This window comes from Lucilia cuprina, chromosome 2, assembly GCF_022045245.1.
Source record: "Lucilia cuprina isolate Lc7/37 chromosome 2, ASM2204524v1, whole genome shotgun sequence".
Taxonomy (NCBI): domain Eukaryota; kingdom Metazoa; phylum Arthropoda; class Insecta; order Diptera; family Calliphoridae; genus Lucilia; species Lucilia cuprina.
The window spans coordinates 13,069,087-13,085,036 of record NC_060950.1 but is presented as its reverse complement, the minus strand read 5'-3'; the positions used below and the strand labels follow the sequence as shown (position 1 = coordinate 13,085,036).

Genomic DNA, 15,950 nt, shown 5'->3' with positions numbered 1-15,950 from the left:
TGGCTGCCACCTACTGCCACCAACAAATTCACTTTTAATTTACAAACAAATTTTTTTTTAGCGGAGTCTGTATGTCTACTTGCAGACGACGACATATTGTGATTTTTGTTGATTTGATCAAGTCTAACATACAAATGAAATAAAACATTTAAACTCGTTACGTTTATTTGAGTGAAATAAAAATTTTAAGCGTTTTATGGGTTTTATCTTTGTTTTGTTTTCAAAAAATCTTTTTTTGAAATAGAGATTTTAATATTATTTAAATTAAATTATAAAATTTATATCCTTTCAATTAGTTTAGATAATATTTATAATAGTTACGTTATTATTTAATAGCATACTAGTAGAAATAAAACGAAGTACTTTCAAATGAATGACATTTATTAGCACTTCAAAAGTAGCAATAAGTGAATTTGTTTAACTTCTATGGAAGTAATGTCTATTGACTTCCAAAGAAGTGAAAATAAGTACTTCCTAAAGAACAACATTTATAACCACTTCAAAAGTTGCACTAAGTGCAGTTTTTTACCTTCTGTGGAAGTGATGTTTATTGACATCCGAAGAAGTGAAAATAAGTACTTCCTAAAGAACAACATTTATAACCACTTCAAAAATTGCACTAAGTGAAGTATTTTACCTTCTGTGGAAGTGATGTTTATTGACTTCCAAAGAAGCGAAAAAATCCTATTTTGTTTTAAAATGAAGTTAAAATTTTTGTACTGAAATTGTTTGAATTGAACCCATTTTATTTTAAAGTTGATTGCTAAGTGCGTGTTAAATTCCAAAAGAATAACATAAAAATTACTTCCTGAGAATGACTTCAGATAAAGTGAATTTGTAATCAAATAAAAGGAACATCCACTCCTATGACAAGTCTGTGTTAAAATCATCATTTCTTCAGGGGTTTTTTAGTATTTCCATGAAGTAAATTCTACTTCTTTTTAACTTCTTTGGAAGTACTTTTTTGCAATATGGTTAACTGGAGTGAAATAGTTTGGAAATAAATTATTTCTTTTGATAAAAGTCGAATGTCCATCAGACAAATTTTCCCTTTTTTTGTTCTCATATAAAAATGCATTAAAAATATATTGCAATTTTATCCTTTTTGAATATGAATGCATTGTCTATAAAGTTCATCTGTTCAAAATCCCCCTAAAGTGTATTTGACGGGTAGTTGTAGGTAAGTACTTCACTATGAAGTATAATCAAAAACAAGAACTGGTCAAATACTCAAGGCTTGAAGATCTTTATATACATATATACAAATCTAAAGCTTCAGGTGTTGCTACCATATTTATAACTCAGGCGCAAACTGTACACATCCAAAGCAAACCCGGTAGTTTTAAAGCATCTTTAAGTCTCATAAATTCTCTACTTAAAAAAAACTTTAAAGAAACTTCCTCTTTAAGAAACTAATGACCAAAAAGCCTTCAGGGTCCACCACATAATATACACCCTAAAACAAAAACAAAACACATAAATAAAAATCCTTTTTGATGGTGCGTGGGAATAGACCATAAACTACACAGAATATGACAGACTCCACTAATAACACCAACAACAAATAATGGCTAAAAACAATAAAGCCCAAAGGAACAAAAAAATTTTTTATTATACAATCATCTTTATTCAATATAGTCAATTCAAATCAAATCAATGCATTGAATATAAAATACTATACAACTATAGAAATATTTGAATAAAAGTTATTGCGAATCTAAAAGGGGGAGAAAACATTTGTAATTTAAATTGGTAAAACTACAAATAGAAAAAGAGAATGAAAGATAGAAAAAAATAAGAGAGAATAAAATGTGCCCACAGGTGCAAAATTTAAATTGTTGCATGATGATGCAACATCATAGTGATTGAAAATTACATTGAACAGTGGGGGGACTGATAAAAAGAAAATGAAATTTAAAAAAATTCGAATGGAAGACATATTTTGCTAAAAAATATATTTAAACTGAAGACATGCTTAGATGTAGAAAATTTATTTGAATTAATGTTATATTTAATTAAAAATGTGTTAAAATCGAAGACATATTTTCGTAAGAACTATAGTTGAAACTTTAGTTGATACTACAGCCTAGATTATAGCTGATACTAGTCTGGACTGCAGTCTAAACTAAAGCGTCAACTATTGTGTGGTCCAAAGTCTCGTTTATAGACTGAGCTATAGTCTGAACTAGAGCTTCAACTGTAGTCTGGTCTATAGTTAGTAAGATAGATCGATAGATAGATAGATAAATAGATAGATAGATAGATAGATAGATAGATAGATAGATAGATAGATAGATAGATAGATAGATAGATAGATAGATAGATAGATAGATAGATAGATAGATAGATAGATAGATAGATAGATAGATAGATAGATAGACAGATAGATAGATAGATAGATAGATAGATAGATAGATAGATAGATAGATAGATAGATAGATAGATCGATAGATAAATCGATAGATAAATAGTTAGTTAGTTAGTGAGTTAGTTAGTTACATTTCGAAGAAGTACACCTGATGGGCACTCCACGATCTCGATGTTCGAAAAGACAAAGCCACTAATCCCTACCCCCCGGTAACACAATAATATGTTATATTTAAAAATAATTTCTTTAAAAAATAACATCATTAGCATTAAAGAACTACTTCGTCAATAAAATTGTTGACATCTTTCGGCCCACTGTTCAGCAATAAACTACCACATAAAATGTTTTCAAAAATTAACACATTCAAAATTAAATTTTTCCTACATTTCTTTCTCTTTCTCCACTTTTATATTGAAGTTCATAGTAACAGAGTCTATTTATCCAGCGAATCGGTTTATACGGTTTAACACTTCAAGCATCTAGACATTTGTCAGTATTTTATTTTTGACTACATAACAAATCCATTGACATCGAAGCCATTGAAAATGAAATGAGGAGCCAATGCAACTCATATACATTCGTAGAAGAAGTCACTTACAAATGCACTTGATATTATACTACTTACAATGTAAGTATGATATTTTGTGTGTTTTTGTGTATTTGGTGTGGGAGTAGAAATAAATCTAAAAAAAAGTATAAGTGCAAATGATTTCTCAATTTTATATTGATACGACAAAGACTTGATGCACAACACATCATGATATAAGTCAATATATTAGAGGGGTATCAAAATTAAGGATTAATATTCTTATAAATTAGGAATTATGGTGAAGATTTGTTTTTTAGTTTCGAGAAAATTTTGTATAAAAAATCGTTTTTAATTAAGTCAAATTTTTTTTTCTTAAAATTTTGGAGCCCATCTAATCTGAGTATCTGTCAATTGTGCATAATTTTTTACTTGTTTCTCTTTCATGCACTTGCAACCCGTTGTACGTGTTTTACAATTTATCAATTTTTCTCAAACGAACACATTTTATTGTTGTATGTTTCAAAAACCGCTCCTCTTCACTACAAATGCAATCCATGACATTCATTCTTTCATTCATTCCTTCATTCACTCACAAAAAAACCCCAATAAAACTGACAAAAACTCAACGAATCCTTTTGCCATTCGTAGCGTCAATTTGTTTCACAATTCAGTTTTTAACTTTTTTTTTGTAGTTTTTTCGCTTATAAGTTAAAATTGTACGTCTATAACGAAACAACCAAATGCATCCCATTCAATGTAATCGAATTACAATGATATTGACATTAAATGCGATTGTGTTTTGCAGTTTAACAATGTTGAATTTAAACGTTATTTTTTTTTTGTTTTTCTCACAAAAACGTACAGATTTTTCGTATTTATTCATTTTAAAAGTTTAATTTTTAGATAGACAAGCAAGAGATTTACTGGTGTCAATTTATACATAAATGAAAATTTTGAAAATTTTAAAGTATTTTTTAAAATACTCAAAAATATATATCTTAATCTGAAAAATATATAGTTTTTTTCTTGCCTCAACTATAGTTTGGTTTTTAAGTCTCAACTATTGGCTAGAATAACATCTTAACTGTATAACTGTAGTCCCAGCTATAGTTTCTACTATAGCTTTGACTATAGCGCCAACTATAGCCTAGACTATAGCCCCAATTATAGCCTAGACTATAGTCTCATCTATAGCCTAGACTATAGTCTCAACTATAGCCTAGACTATAGTCTCAACTATAGCCTAAACTATAGTCTCAACCATAGCCTAGACTATAGTCTCAACTATAGCCTAGACTATAGATTTAACTATAGCCTAGACTATAAACTCAACTATAGCCTTAGTTGAGACTTTAGTCTTGACTATAGTCTCAACTATAGCCTAGACTATAATCTCAACTATAGCCTAGACTATAGTCTCAACTATAGCCTAGACTATAGTCTCAACTATAGCCTTAACTATAGTCTTGACTGTAGTCTCAACTGTTGTTTTGACTATAGTCTTAATTATAGTCTCAACAATAGTCTGGCCTATAGTCGCATTTATAATTTGGTCTTTAGTCGCAATATTCTCAACTGACTAAAGTCTCAACCATAGTTTGGACTTAACTATAGTTTCATTTATAATCTCAACTATAGTCCTGACTATTATCACAGTTATAGTCTGGACTAAAGACTTAACCATAGTCTGGACTAAAGTCTCTAGTATAGTTTAACTGTACTCTCAACTGTAGTTTGGATTAAAGTCTCGGCAATAGTCTGGTCTATAGTCGGAACTATAATATGGTTTATAGTCGCAACTATAGTATGGTCTATAGTCGCAACTATAGTCTGGATTCTAGTTTCAAATATAGTCTGGTCTGTAGTTTTAAATATAGTCTGGACTAGAGTCTCGACCATAGACTCAACTATAATCTCGGCTATAGCCTTAACTATAATCTCGACTATAGTATTAACTATAGAATGTACTATAGACTATAGTCAGGACTATAGTTTAAACTATCTGGAATATATTCTCAACTATAGTGTCGACTATGGACACAGTATAGCCTGTGTTATAGACTCAACTATAGTCTTAACTATAGACTGAAGTATAGTTTCAACTTTAAACTCATCTACTTATAGCCTGGAATATTTCCTCAACATAGACTTAACTATAGTCTGGACTAAGGACTCAACTATACTCTGGACTGCAGACTCAACTATATTCTGGTCTATTATCTTAAATATACTCTCAGCTGCAGTCTTGGCTATAGACTCAACAAAACCTAGTCTAGACCCTAGACTCAACTGTACTCTGGACTACAAACTCAATTATTATCTGGACTACAGACTTAACTATATTCTGGACTAAAGATTCAAATATAGTCTCTACTGCAGTCTTAGCTATAGACTCAATAATAGTCTGAAATATAGACTTAACTATAGTTTATATTATTGTATTATCTATAGTCTATACTATCGTCTTAACTATAGTCATAACTGTAGGCTGTGCTGTAGCCTTAACAACAGACTAGACTAGTCTGAGCTATGATAAACGTAAACCGCCTAGATCTGAAAAAATATTGAAATATCCCATTCTAATCCCACCTACACTTGAAAATATTAAAATATACAACTACATATCAAATGATTACGTAAATTTTCTTATTATGCCAAATAAATTAATAAGTGTTTACTTAAATAACAACAAAACCCCCCAAGAACTTTGGTACTAATTGCAAACAAAACTTATTTCCTAAAATGAAATTAACTTTTTTTCAGACACAAACCTTTACAAACTATCGACAAACTACAAATTGATAGATTTTTTTGTTTATCTCAAGAGTCCATTTGCCATGTTGCTTAACAAACCAAATCAAGACAATCAAGAAACGAAAGAAAAACAACAAATCAAGAAGCAAATTTGTGAAAAAACTTTAATTTGTAACAATCAGTGTAAAAGGAAACCCCCAAAATAAATTTAAATGTAATCAAATGTACTTACAATACAACTCAAGTACAAGTATCTAAAACTGTAAAACAACTCAATTGAATTGAACTCAAAAAAGCTCAAAGACTCCTGCAACAATTGCAGAAAAGAAAAAAAAAACAAACTACAAAATACAGTTGAGAACACATGACCTCATTACAAGTCATTTAGAAGGTAAAAAGTGAACAGAAATAAAAACAACAACGTCTTGTTTTTTTAACAAACTTTGGGCCAAAAAAACGTAAACCAACTACAACATTTGTGGCAAACGAACAAAAAAAGAAAAAATTCACAAAAAGCAATAAAATTAAACTTAAATTTGCTTAATAAAAGTTACAAAATGAAATAATAATGAAATTATTGTTGTACTTACAAAAAAGTATAAATCCACATTTTTGGTGCGTTTTGGAGCACAGGTCTGACGTTCACTGGGACAACAGCCGGCATCGTCAGCACAACGATGAAGAATCGTACAATGGGGTGTATAAATCTTCCAAGAGTCTCTGCGTATACGTTCCACTCGTGGTTGTGGCAAACGGCAAGAACCCTCTGTAACTATACGACGATGATGTGCACTGGCCAAAGCTGGAAACAAACAAACAAACAAACAAAGATGATGATGAAAAATGGCAGCATAAAAAAAAATAAAATAAAAAAATACATTGCACTCAAGAGGATTTTGGTTGGTAAAGAAGAAGAAACAGTAATGGATGACACAAGAAAAAAATACAAAACAGCATCAACATGAAGGACATAATCCAACAAAGGTTTTACACAATATCCACTCTTCAGACATAAAAACAAACTAACAACTAAAAAAACTCAATTGACATAGAATATATTATCTCCTGGGTGTGTAGGTGTTTTCAACAGAACATCCTTCTAGAGAACTATGTTTTTTTTTCTTTCTCTCTCTGTCTTAATGTCCACCTACTGTTGTTTAGACTGTATTTGTGTACATTTACTTTCGACTACTTTTAGTTTATTGATAGTTGCAACATTTGTTTTTGTAGCTTTTTTTGTCTTCACTTATGCAATATTTACTATTTGTGTCGTATAAATACAACAACTACTACTGCTACCTCCACTCTTTACAAAAAAAAACTGACAAAAAAAATTAGTTCTTAAAATGTACGTATGTCGAAAACATGCCAGCATGTTGTCGTCATGTAGTCGTATATAGTGTTAACTTTATTTGTGAATACAACATACATCAGATCGGGTTTGAAAAGTTTTATGACACCTACGATTTGTAAAGTTTTATATTCAAAACTTGCGGAGCAACTAATAAGTTTTTATAGAGAAAATTGTTTAGGAACTAAAAAGCTTTTCAAGAGAAAACTTTTTTCGAAAACTGACAACTTTATACAGAAGATTGCTCAGGAAATTTTCGAGCTTTTCTATAGAAACTAACAAGCTTTTCACAAATGTTGCCCAGCAACTGAAAAGCTTTCTATAGAAAAGTTGCACACGAACTGATAAGCTTCTTGTTTTTAGAAGATTTTTTCAAAAACTGACTAAAATTTCTAATGTTAAGCTGACCGGCAACTAATTACCTTTTTTTATAGAAAAGTAGCTTAGAAACTGATAACCATTTCTATAGATTTGTTGCTAAGAAACTAAAAAGCTTTTCTCTAAAATAGTTGTTCAGAAAAAAGTTCAAAAGCGAGCTCGTAAATGGAAAAGTTGTTCAGGAATTGACAAGCTATTGTTTAGAAAAGTTGTTCAAACTAAAGTTTCTAAAGAAAATTTGTTCTAAAACTTACAAGCTTTTCTATAGAAAAGCTGCTCAGAAACTAACAAGTTTTTCTATAGAAAATTTTCTCAGAAACTAACAAGCTTTTCTATAGAAAATTTGCTCAGGAATTGACAAACTTTTTTGCGAAAAGTTGCTCAGGACCTGACAAGCTTTTTTACAGAAAAGTTTCACAGAAACTTACGAGCTTTGCTATAGAAAAGTTGCTCAGGAGCTAGTAAACTTTGCTATATAGAAGTTATTTAGAAATTGACAAGCAATTGTTTAGAAAAGTTGCTCAAAAGAAAAGTTGCTCTAAACAAAAGTTGTTCCGAAACTGACAAGCTTTTCTATAGAAAAGTTGCCCAGAAATTAACAAGCTTTTCTAAAGAAAATTTGTTAAGAGACTGACAAACTTTTCTACAGAAAAGTTTCTTAGAAACTTACAAGCTTTGCTATAGAAATGCTGCTCAGGAAGGTTTTCAGCAGAAAAGTTGCTCAAGAACTGACATGCATTTCTGTAAAAAAAAAAAAATTTAGATTTTGACAAGCAGAAAGTTTCTTGTGAACTGACAAGCTCTTCTAAAGAAAAGGTGCTGGGGATCGGACAAACATTTATGCAACTGACAAGCTTTTCTATAGAAAAGTTGCTCAGGAACTGGTAAGTTGCCCAGGAACTGATTGATAAGCTTTTATCTAGAAAAGTTGCTAACGAACTGACAAGCATATAGAACTGTTGACAGGATTCTGAAATATTTCCCGAGGAAAAATTGCTCAGATTTGACAATATTTTCTTTACAAAAGTTTATTTTCTTTAAAAATGTTGCTCAGATTCCTTAGAAATTGAATAGTTAAATACAGAACCTAGAAACTTTTCGAACCTGTTACTATATAAACATACATACCAATATACATATGTTTATATGTATGTCTATATGTTATCATAGTGTTTATTTTTCCTTTTCAAGCTAAAACACCCAGAAAACAATTTAGCACTTCGACAATTGCCAACAGTAACGACAAAAGAACGGAACGAGAATGCAGAATGGAAGACAAAAAAATGGCAAAAACAAAGACAACAACCTTTTTCTGGTAGGATCAAATAACAATCAACAACAAATGGTACATTTAACGTTTGGAATTTAAACGGTATTTAGATTGTGGAGATTTATTTTATTTTGCATTTATTCGAGAGTAAAACAAAAAACAAAAAGGAGCTAGACATTTTAACGATAACAAACAAATCTAGCTCAATTAATGGCAAAACAAAAACAAAAATTTTTTAAAGTATTTTAAGAGTTAAGGTAACAGCAACAACATTAAAAGTTAAAGTTTAGGAAGTTACAAAATTATAGGATTTGAAAATTAAGTTAATAAAGCCATTAGGCAATTATTGCTGTTAAACAAATTCTTAACCCAAGAACTAACAAGCTTTTCTATAGAAAAGTTGCTAAGGAATTGAAAAGCTTTTCTATAGAAAAGTTGCTCTAGAAGTGGCAAGCATTTCTATAGAAAAGTTGCTCAGAACTGACAAGCTTTTCTATAAAAAAGTTGCTTTTCTATAGAAAAGTTGCTCAGGAACTGACAAGCTTTTCTATAGAAAAGTTGCTCAGGAACTGACAAGCTTTTCTATAGAAAAGTTGCTCAGGAACTGACAAGCTTTTCTATAGAAAAGTTGCTCAGGAACTGACATGCTTTTCTATAGAAAAGTTGCTCAGGAACTGTCATGCTTTTCTATAGAAAAGTTGCTCAGGAACTGACAAGCTTTTCTATAGAAAAGTTGCTCAGGAACTGACAAGCTTTTCTATAGAAAAGTTGCTCAGGAACTGACAAGCTTTTCTATAGAAAAGTTGCTCAGGAACTGACAAGCTTTTCTATAGAAAAGTTGCTCAGGAACTGACAAGCTTTTCTATAGAAAAGTTGCTCAGGATCTGACAAGCTTTTCCAGAGGAAAGTTGCTCAGGAACTGACAAGCTTTTCCAGAGGAAAGTTGCTCAGGAACTGACAAGCTTTTCCAGAGGAAAGTTGCTAAGGAACTGGCAAGCTTTTTCAAAGAAAATTTACTCAGAAACTGATAAGCTTTTATACATTAAAGTTGCCCAAGAACTGATAAGTTTTTCTGTAGAAACTTGCTCTGAAACTAATAAGTTTTTCTATAAAAAAAGTTGCTCCCAAAATGATAAACTTTTCTATAGAAAAAATTCCCAGAAAACTGAAAAGCTGCTCAGTAAGTGAAATAGACTTTTTTGTTGCTGGCCAAAGTTTTCATCTTGAATATAAACAAAATTCATGAATGAAATCTAATATATTTTACCTTTATTTTGTCTTTGTTGCAAAGCATACTGTCTTCTCGATTCTAAAATAGCCGCTGGTGAACCCAATTCTTCCTCCTTTTTGCGTGTCACTGTGCCAGGTACATAAGAGCGTGCATAAATATTGTCAGTTTCATCCTAAAAATAATAAAACAAGGAGATTTAATAAAAAACACTTTCAGAAAATTCAATTTATAAAATTTCATAAGCTGTTAGTTTTACTTCGTTTTTTTTTTTGTCAATTATTGTTACATTTCATTTTGAAAGTAGATTTCATGTTGACGCATTAGCATGCATGTCATAACTTCCTTGACACTTTTACTTTCTTAAACACTAGCATGTTTCAATATATATAATTTTTTCTTTCAGATATTAGTTATTGGTTGCATGAAGCATGCCATGCAACTATACTCCCTCAGATTTTCATGTTGAAATACATACAACATTGTGGTTGGTATTTTTTTGAGCTGTTTTGTTTTAACAACCTCGAGCGGTTTTAACGCTTATATTTTTTTATATATATAAATTGTTTAGTTTGCTTACATTAAATAATGCTTTATAACTGTGTTATAAAACAGGTGTTTTATATGTATGAGTATATTCTTTCTAACCTTTGTTACATATTCACATGAATGATTTTATATATGTAGTTACCAGGAAAATCCCTTTAGGCAAATGCTTTTTGTTTTTATTTTAAATATTTTTTATGTAAACTTTTTGTGGGTTTGGTCTTATAAACAATGATAATATATAGAACATTTGAACTAAATTTGATCTGATTTTGAGAACAATTGCTCAGATTTTGACTCTCTTTTCAAAATGTCTCAGATTTTGGCAATATTTCCTTTATAAAAGTTGCTCAGATTCTTCAACTCTTTCGCATAGAAAAGTTGCTCAGATTCTGACACTATTTTCGATAGAAAAGTTGTTCCGATTTTGACACTATCTTCTATAGCAAAGTTGGTCAGATTCTGACACTCTTTTTTAATAGAAAAGTTTCTTAAATTTTGACTCTCTTTTCTATAGAAAAGTTGCTCAGATTCTAACACTTTGTTCTATAGAAAAGTTTACCAGACTCTGACGCTCTATTTTGTATAAAAGTTTCTCATATTATAATACTTATTCTTACAGAAAAGTTGCTTAAATTCTTAGATTCTGTTATATAGAAAAGTTTTTCAGACTATGACACTCTATTGCATAGAGAAGTTGCTCAGATTTAGACACTCTTTCCTATAGAAAAGTTTCTTTTATTATGACACTTCTTTCTATGGAAAGGTTAGTCAGATTCTGACATTCTTTTCTATAGAAAAGTTGCTCCGATTCTGACACTATACAAAAGTTTCTCATATTTTGACTCTCTTTTCTATAGAAAAGTTTCTCAGATTTTGACTCTCTTTTCTATAGAGAAGTTGCTCAGATTCTGACACTCTGTTCTATAGAAAAGTTTACCAGACTTTGACACTCTATTCTGTGTAAAAGTTGCTCAGATTGTAACACTCTGTCTTATAGAAAATTTGCTTAATTATTGACAATCTCTTTTATAAAAAATTTTCTCAGACTTTGAAACTCTATTCTGTAGAGAAGTTGCTCAGATTTGGACACTCTTTTCTATAGAAAAGTTGGTCAAATTATGACACTCTTTTCTATGGATAGATTAGTCAGATTCTGACATTCTCTTCTATAGAAATGTTGCTCAGATTCTGACATATTTTGATTGGCAATCTCTTTAATTGTTATACTCTTTTATATAGAAAACTTGTCAAATTATGAAAAACCTTGATCAAATTATGACACTCTTTTCTATGGAAAGATTAGTCAGATTTTGAGATTTTCTTCTATAGAAAAGTTGCACAGATTCTTACACCCTTTTTCTTTAGAAATGTGGCTCAGATTCTGACATATTTTGACTGACACTCTCTTGAATTGTGATACTCTTTTGTATAGAAAACTTGGTCAGATTCTTACAATCTTTTTGCTTAGATGTTGCTCAGATTCTGACATATTTTGACTGACACTCTCTTGAATTGTGATACTCTTTTGTATAGAAAACTTGGTCAGATTATGAAAAACGTAACTCAGATTCTTTCGAACTTTTCTGTTAAAAAATTTGGTCACATTTTCATTACAAAAGTTGTTGAAATTTTAAAATCTTACTATAAATAAAACAAGTTTTCAATTTTTCTGTCCTCATCTGTTATATTATTAATTTTTGGACAGCTTCTGCCTGCAACCATTGCAACCGATAACGGATTGTAAATTGAGCCTTTTATATGTCAAGTCATAAAGGCAGCAACAAAACAAAATGTCTCCGTTATTGGCTCCTACATCAAAAATACAAAAACATTGCTAAGTTTTAAATGTCGGACAGACAAAGCAATTGCAAATGCAACATTATTGATTCATATACAATATTTGTCATTTTAACAGGATTTTTCTAATACAATGCTAAGTTGTTGTTTATATCACACGTTCAGCAGACAAATGGATAGACAGACAGACGGACGTACGGACGAATGGATGAACGACTGGACTTACTGTATCTGTTTATTTGAAGGCTTTTAATGGAAATGGTCGTTTGGTTTAGCAAAAAACTTAAAAACAAAAGTAAATTTAACATCATAAACCAAAGTATAAATAACTTGATTCGTCTAAGAGGCGACAGCTCGTTTATCTATTTGACAGCTTAAAGCTATTTTAAATATAGCTTCTTGCAAATAGTATATATTTATATGTGTTTATAAAATGCATACATAAGTCAATTTTAGGTTAAAACTTTTAACCAGCCAACACCTCTAATTTGCAAACAACCACCGACCAAATAAACGAACAAATAAACGACCACCTGCTTTTGTTACTTGGACTTATACAGAGATTTATATAAAATTCCCGTTAAAGTTTTTGGTGACGAGAAACAGCGATACAATTGTATTAATTTTAAGAGTGTAGACTCCATTGACTACTCAGGAACACTTAAAACACTACTTCTATCTTCCTTTGAAGAATTAATTAAATCAATTTTAAAAGTACTTCAAGTACTAGATCTATTTCTACTTTAAAACCTACAATTTAACCCTTTATGAGTTCCCCGATCTGTCGGGTTAAAATAAACACTCTCATATATTTCTATTTACATATGAGTTTAAATTTTTTATTATCTCTTCCTGGTAATATAATTTATTAAATATTTAATAAGTTTGTCACTTGTTTAAATTTATTTGTACAAATACATATTTTTTATATAAATACCTACACCATTACAAACCACCTAAAGAAAAATTTTAATCCTCTTATGATGATATTTTTCTTTCCTTTGATTATGTTTTGTTATAAAGACAAAAAGGAGGCGAAAAGGAAAAGTCATGGCAAAAGAAGCTCAAATGAGGTATTGTTGTATATGTATAAATGGCGAAAAATTCATTTATCATCTTAATTTTCTACAAGAAATTCACATGAATATGCACGAGTATTTATGTTTAATGGAAAAATTATGATTTAATTTGTTTAAAGCCTAAAAATATAATGTATTTCCGTTAAAAGTGAAAGTTTTTTTGTCGCTAGGAAAAATGTGTTGTAACATTAGACGCAGATAAAGAGGTGCTTTAAAGAATTTCCTAAAATGCTCTAGTCTATAGTCGAGTATATAGTCTAGTCTATAGTCTGGTCTATAGTCTGGTCTATAGTCTAGTCTATAGTCTAGTCTATAGTCTAGTCTATAGTCTAGTCTATAGTCTAGTCTATAGTCTAGTCTATAGTCTAGTCTATAGTCTAGTCTATAGTCTAGTCTATAGTCTAGTCTATAGTCTAGTCTATAGTCTAGTCTATAGTCTAGTCTATAGTCTAGTCTATAGTCTAGTCTATAGTCTAGTCTATAGTCTAGTTTATAATCTAGTCCATAGTCTAATCTAAATGTACATTTCCTATTTTCTTTTTATACTAACCTTGGTGTAGATCATATAATTGACATTAATATATCTCATAAGTTACTCTGAGTACTGGACTGGACTAGACCACAAGCTAAACAATCCAGATCACTGTTCACTGTTTAGTCCGCAGCCTTCTTCAAATACTAGACTTCGACAATTGTCTAGATGATAGAACATATAGACCTTTGTCTAGAGAATAGTTAAACTATTTTTGCAAGATTTCAACCGCTCACATTTTGAAACACCCTATAGATTTGCACAATCTTTAAAGCATTAATAATTTATATTAATATTTTAAATGAATCCTTGTTTTTGTTTTTATTTTTGTGCATTGAAAACATTTCTTTAGAGTAAATACCTTGAACAAAAAAGCAAGTACTTTGAAAATCCTTTTGCAATTTTCTTAATATCCTTTTTGTGAAATTATTTTTGCATATAAACGTTTACATATACACACTTGATATATTATTTAATATACACAAAATAAGCAAGAGAATTTCTAAAATGTATATTATAAGTTTACAGCTGTGGTTAGTAAATTAGAAATGTAGATTATAAATGAAGAGAGAACTTACTTTTAAATAACATCATGTTTGATATTTAATTGACTTGAAGAGGTTTTTTTATTTTTGATGAGTGTATTTTTTCTAGACGATGCTAATTAGCTGGTAGCTGCTGTTTATGTGCATATATTTTTCTAAGAATTCGCATACATACATAAATAACTTAAATATACTTTTGCTAATAACTTGCATAATTGTAAATGTATTCATATAGAAAACATTAATTTTATATCAAAAAGAGAATTTCTAACAATTTAATTAACTTCCAACAAACACAAATACCTACAAACATACATTAGGAAGGCATCTATGTAAGAGAGCATTAATATAAATATTCTTTAACATATTTATTTAATATTTACCAAAATATTTTAACTAGAAAAAATTGTTTTCTGTCATCTCCCTTATATTTATGATACTCTTACATACACATGGATATGTCTAAACAAATCGAGCCATTCCGGCAATAATTCATTACGAACAGACTGAAGATGTGAAGACACATGTTTCCTTCCGTATAAAAATTCATCTTATTTATTCCATTAAAAATAAACTCTTATATTGCAGAATTCAAATTAAATGCCCAGGAAAATGTCAACATTAATCATATAATCTTGATATAAAATATCTATGAAGATCTTAACATTTAAATTACTAATTACAATCATTAAATACAATTCATATATTAAATAATGTCCCATACATTTAATAACAATTATTAACTTATTAACTACAACTGCACCTAATAGTATATAGTTTTCTAGTTCAATGATTCCTTTATCTTAAACAAGTCATTTAAATAAATTAACATTTTTACTGCCAAGCTTATAATGTAACAATCTAAAGTCTAATGTCATTTTAAATTCTTGTAAATGGCTGTTGAATATTTGTTTTAATATTTCCTTCCCTTAATTTTATTTCTTCTTTTAAATGATTAAACAACAATTTAATCCATTTTACCTGTTTTATAAAATGTTGTAAAAAACTTTTTGTTTTAAATTACAAAAGGACATGCTTTGTTTCCCTCGATGCTTTTTTTGTTGCGAAAACATAATAATATAAAGTAAATTCTAAAATGTTTTTGAAACTTATTTTATAATCATACAAACTGACTTGACAATACAGGCAAACGCACAAACTGCAATAGGGATGGTATCCAAAATTTGGTACTTATTTTGGCACAAAAGTCTTTGTGTAGTAGTCATTAGTCTAGTCTACCGTAAAGTCTATAATCTAGTGTAATGTCTAGTCTATTACCTTGTCTAGAGTTTTGCTCATATTTTAGTGACTAGTTTATCCTATAGTGAGGTGTATAGTTTGCAGTATAGTCTTGTGTAATTTTTTCACATTCTTGTTACTGTTAACAATCTAGTCTAGTTTATTTTACAGTCCAGTACCTATTTTAGTCTATAGTCTAGTCTATAGTCTATTCTATAGTCTTGTCTATAGTCTAGTCTATAGTCTATTCTATAGTCTAGTCCATAGTCTAGTCTATAGTCTAGTCTATAGTCTAGTCCATAGTCTAGTCTATAGTCTAGTCTATAGTCTA

The 15,950-nt window shown here is 29.8% G+C and overlaps 1 protein-coding gene across 1 annotated transcript in view; it reads right to left on the bottom strand.

Annotated features, from left to right (window-relative positions):
• The window catches only part of LOC111683375 (putative uncharacterized protein DDB_G0271606), a 138,634-nt gene that overhangs the window by 12,641 nt on the left and 110,043 nt on the right, over window positions 1-15,950 (bottom strand). Inside the window, exons 2-3 of the mRNA XM_046956700.1 lie at window positions 9,918-10,053; window positions 6,242-6,453 (exon numbers count right to left, since the gene is read on the bottom strand). Of these exons, the coding sequence (XP_046812656.1) occupies window positions 6,242-6,453; window positions 9,918-10,053 (348 nt within the window). The remainder of the gene's footprint in view (window positions 1-6,241; window positions 6,454-9,917; window positions 10,054-15,950) is intronic.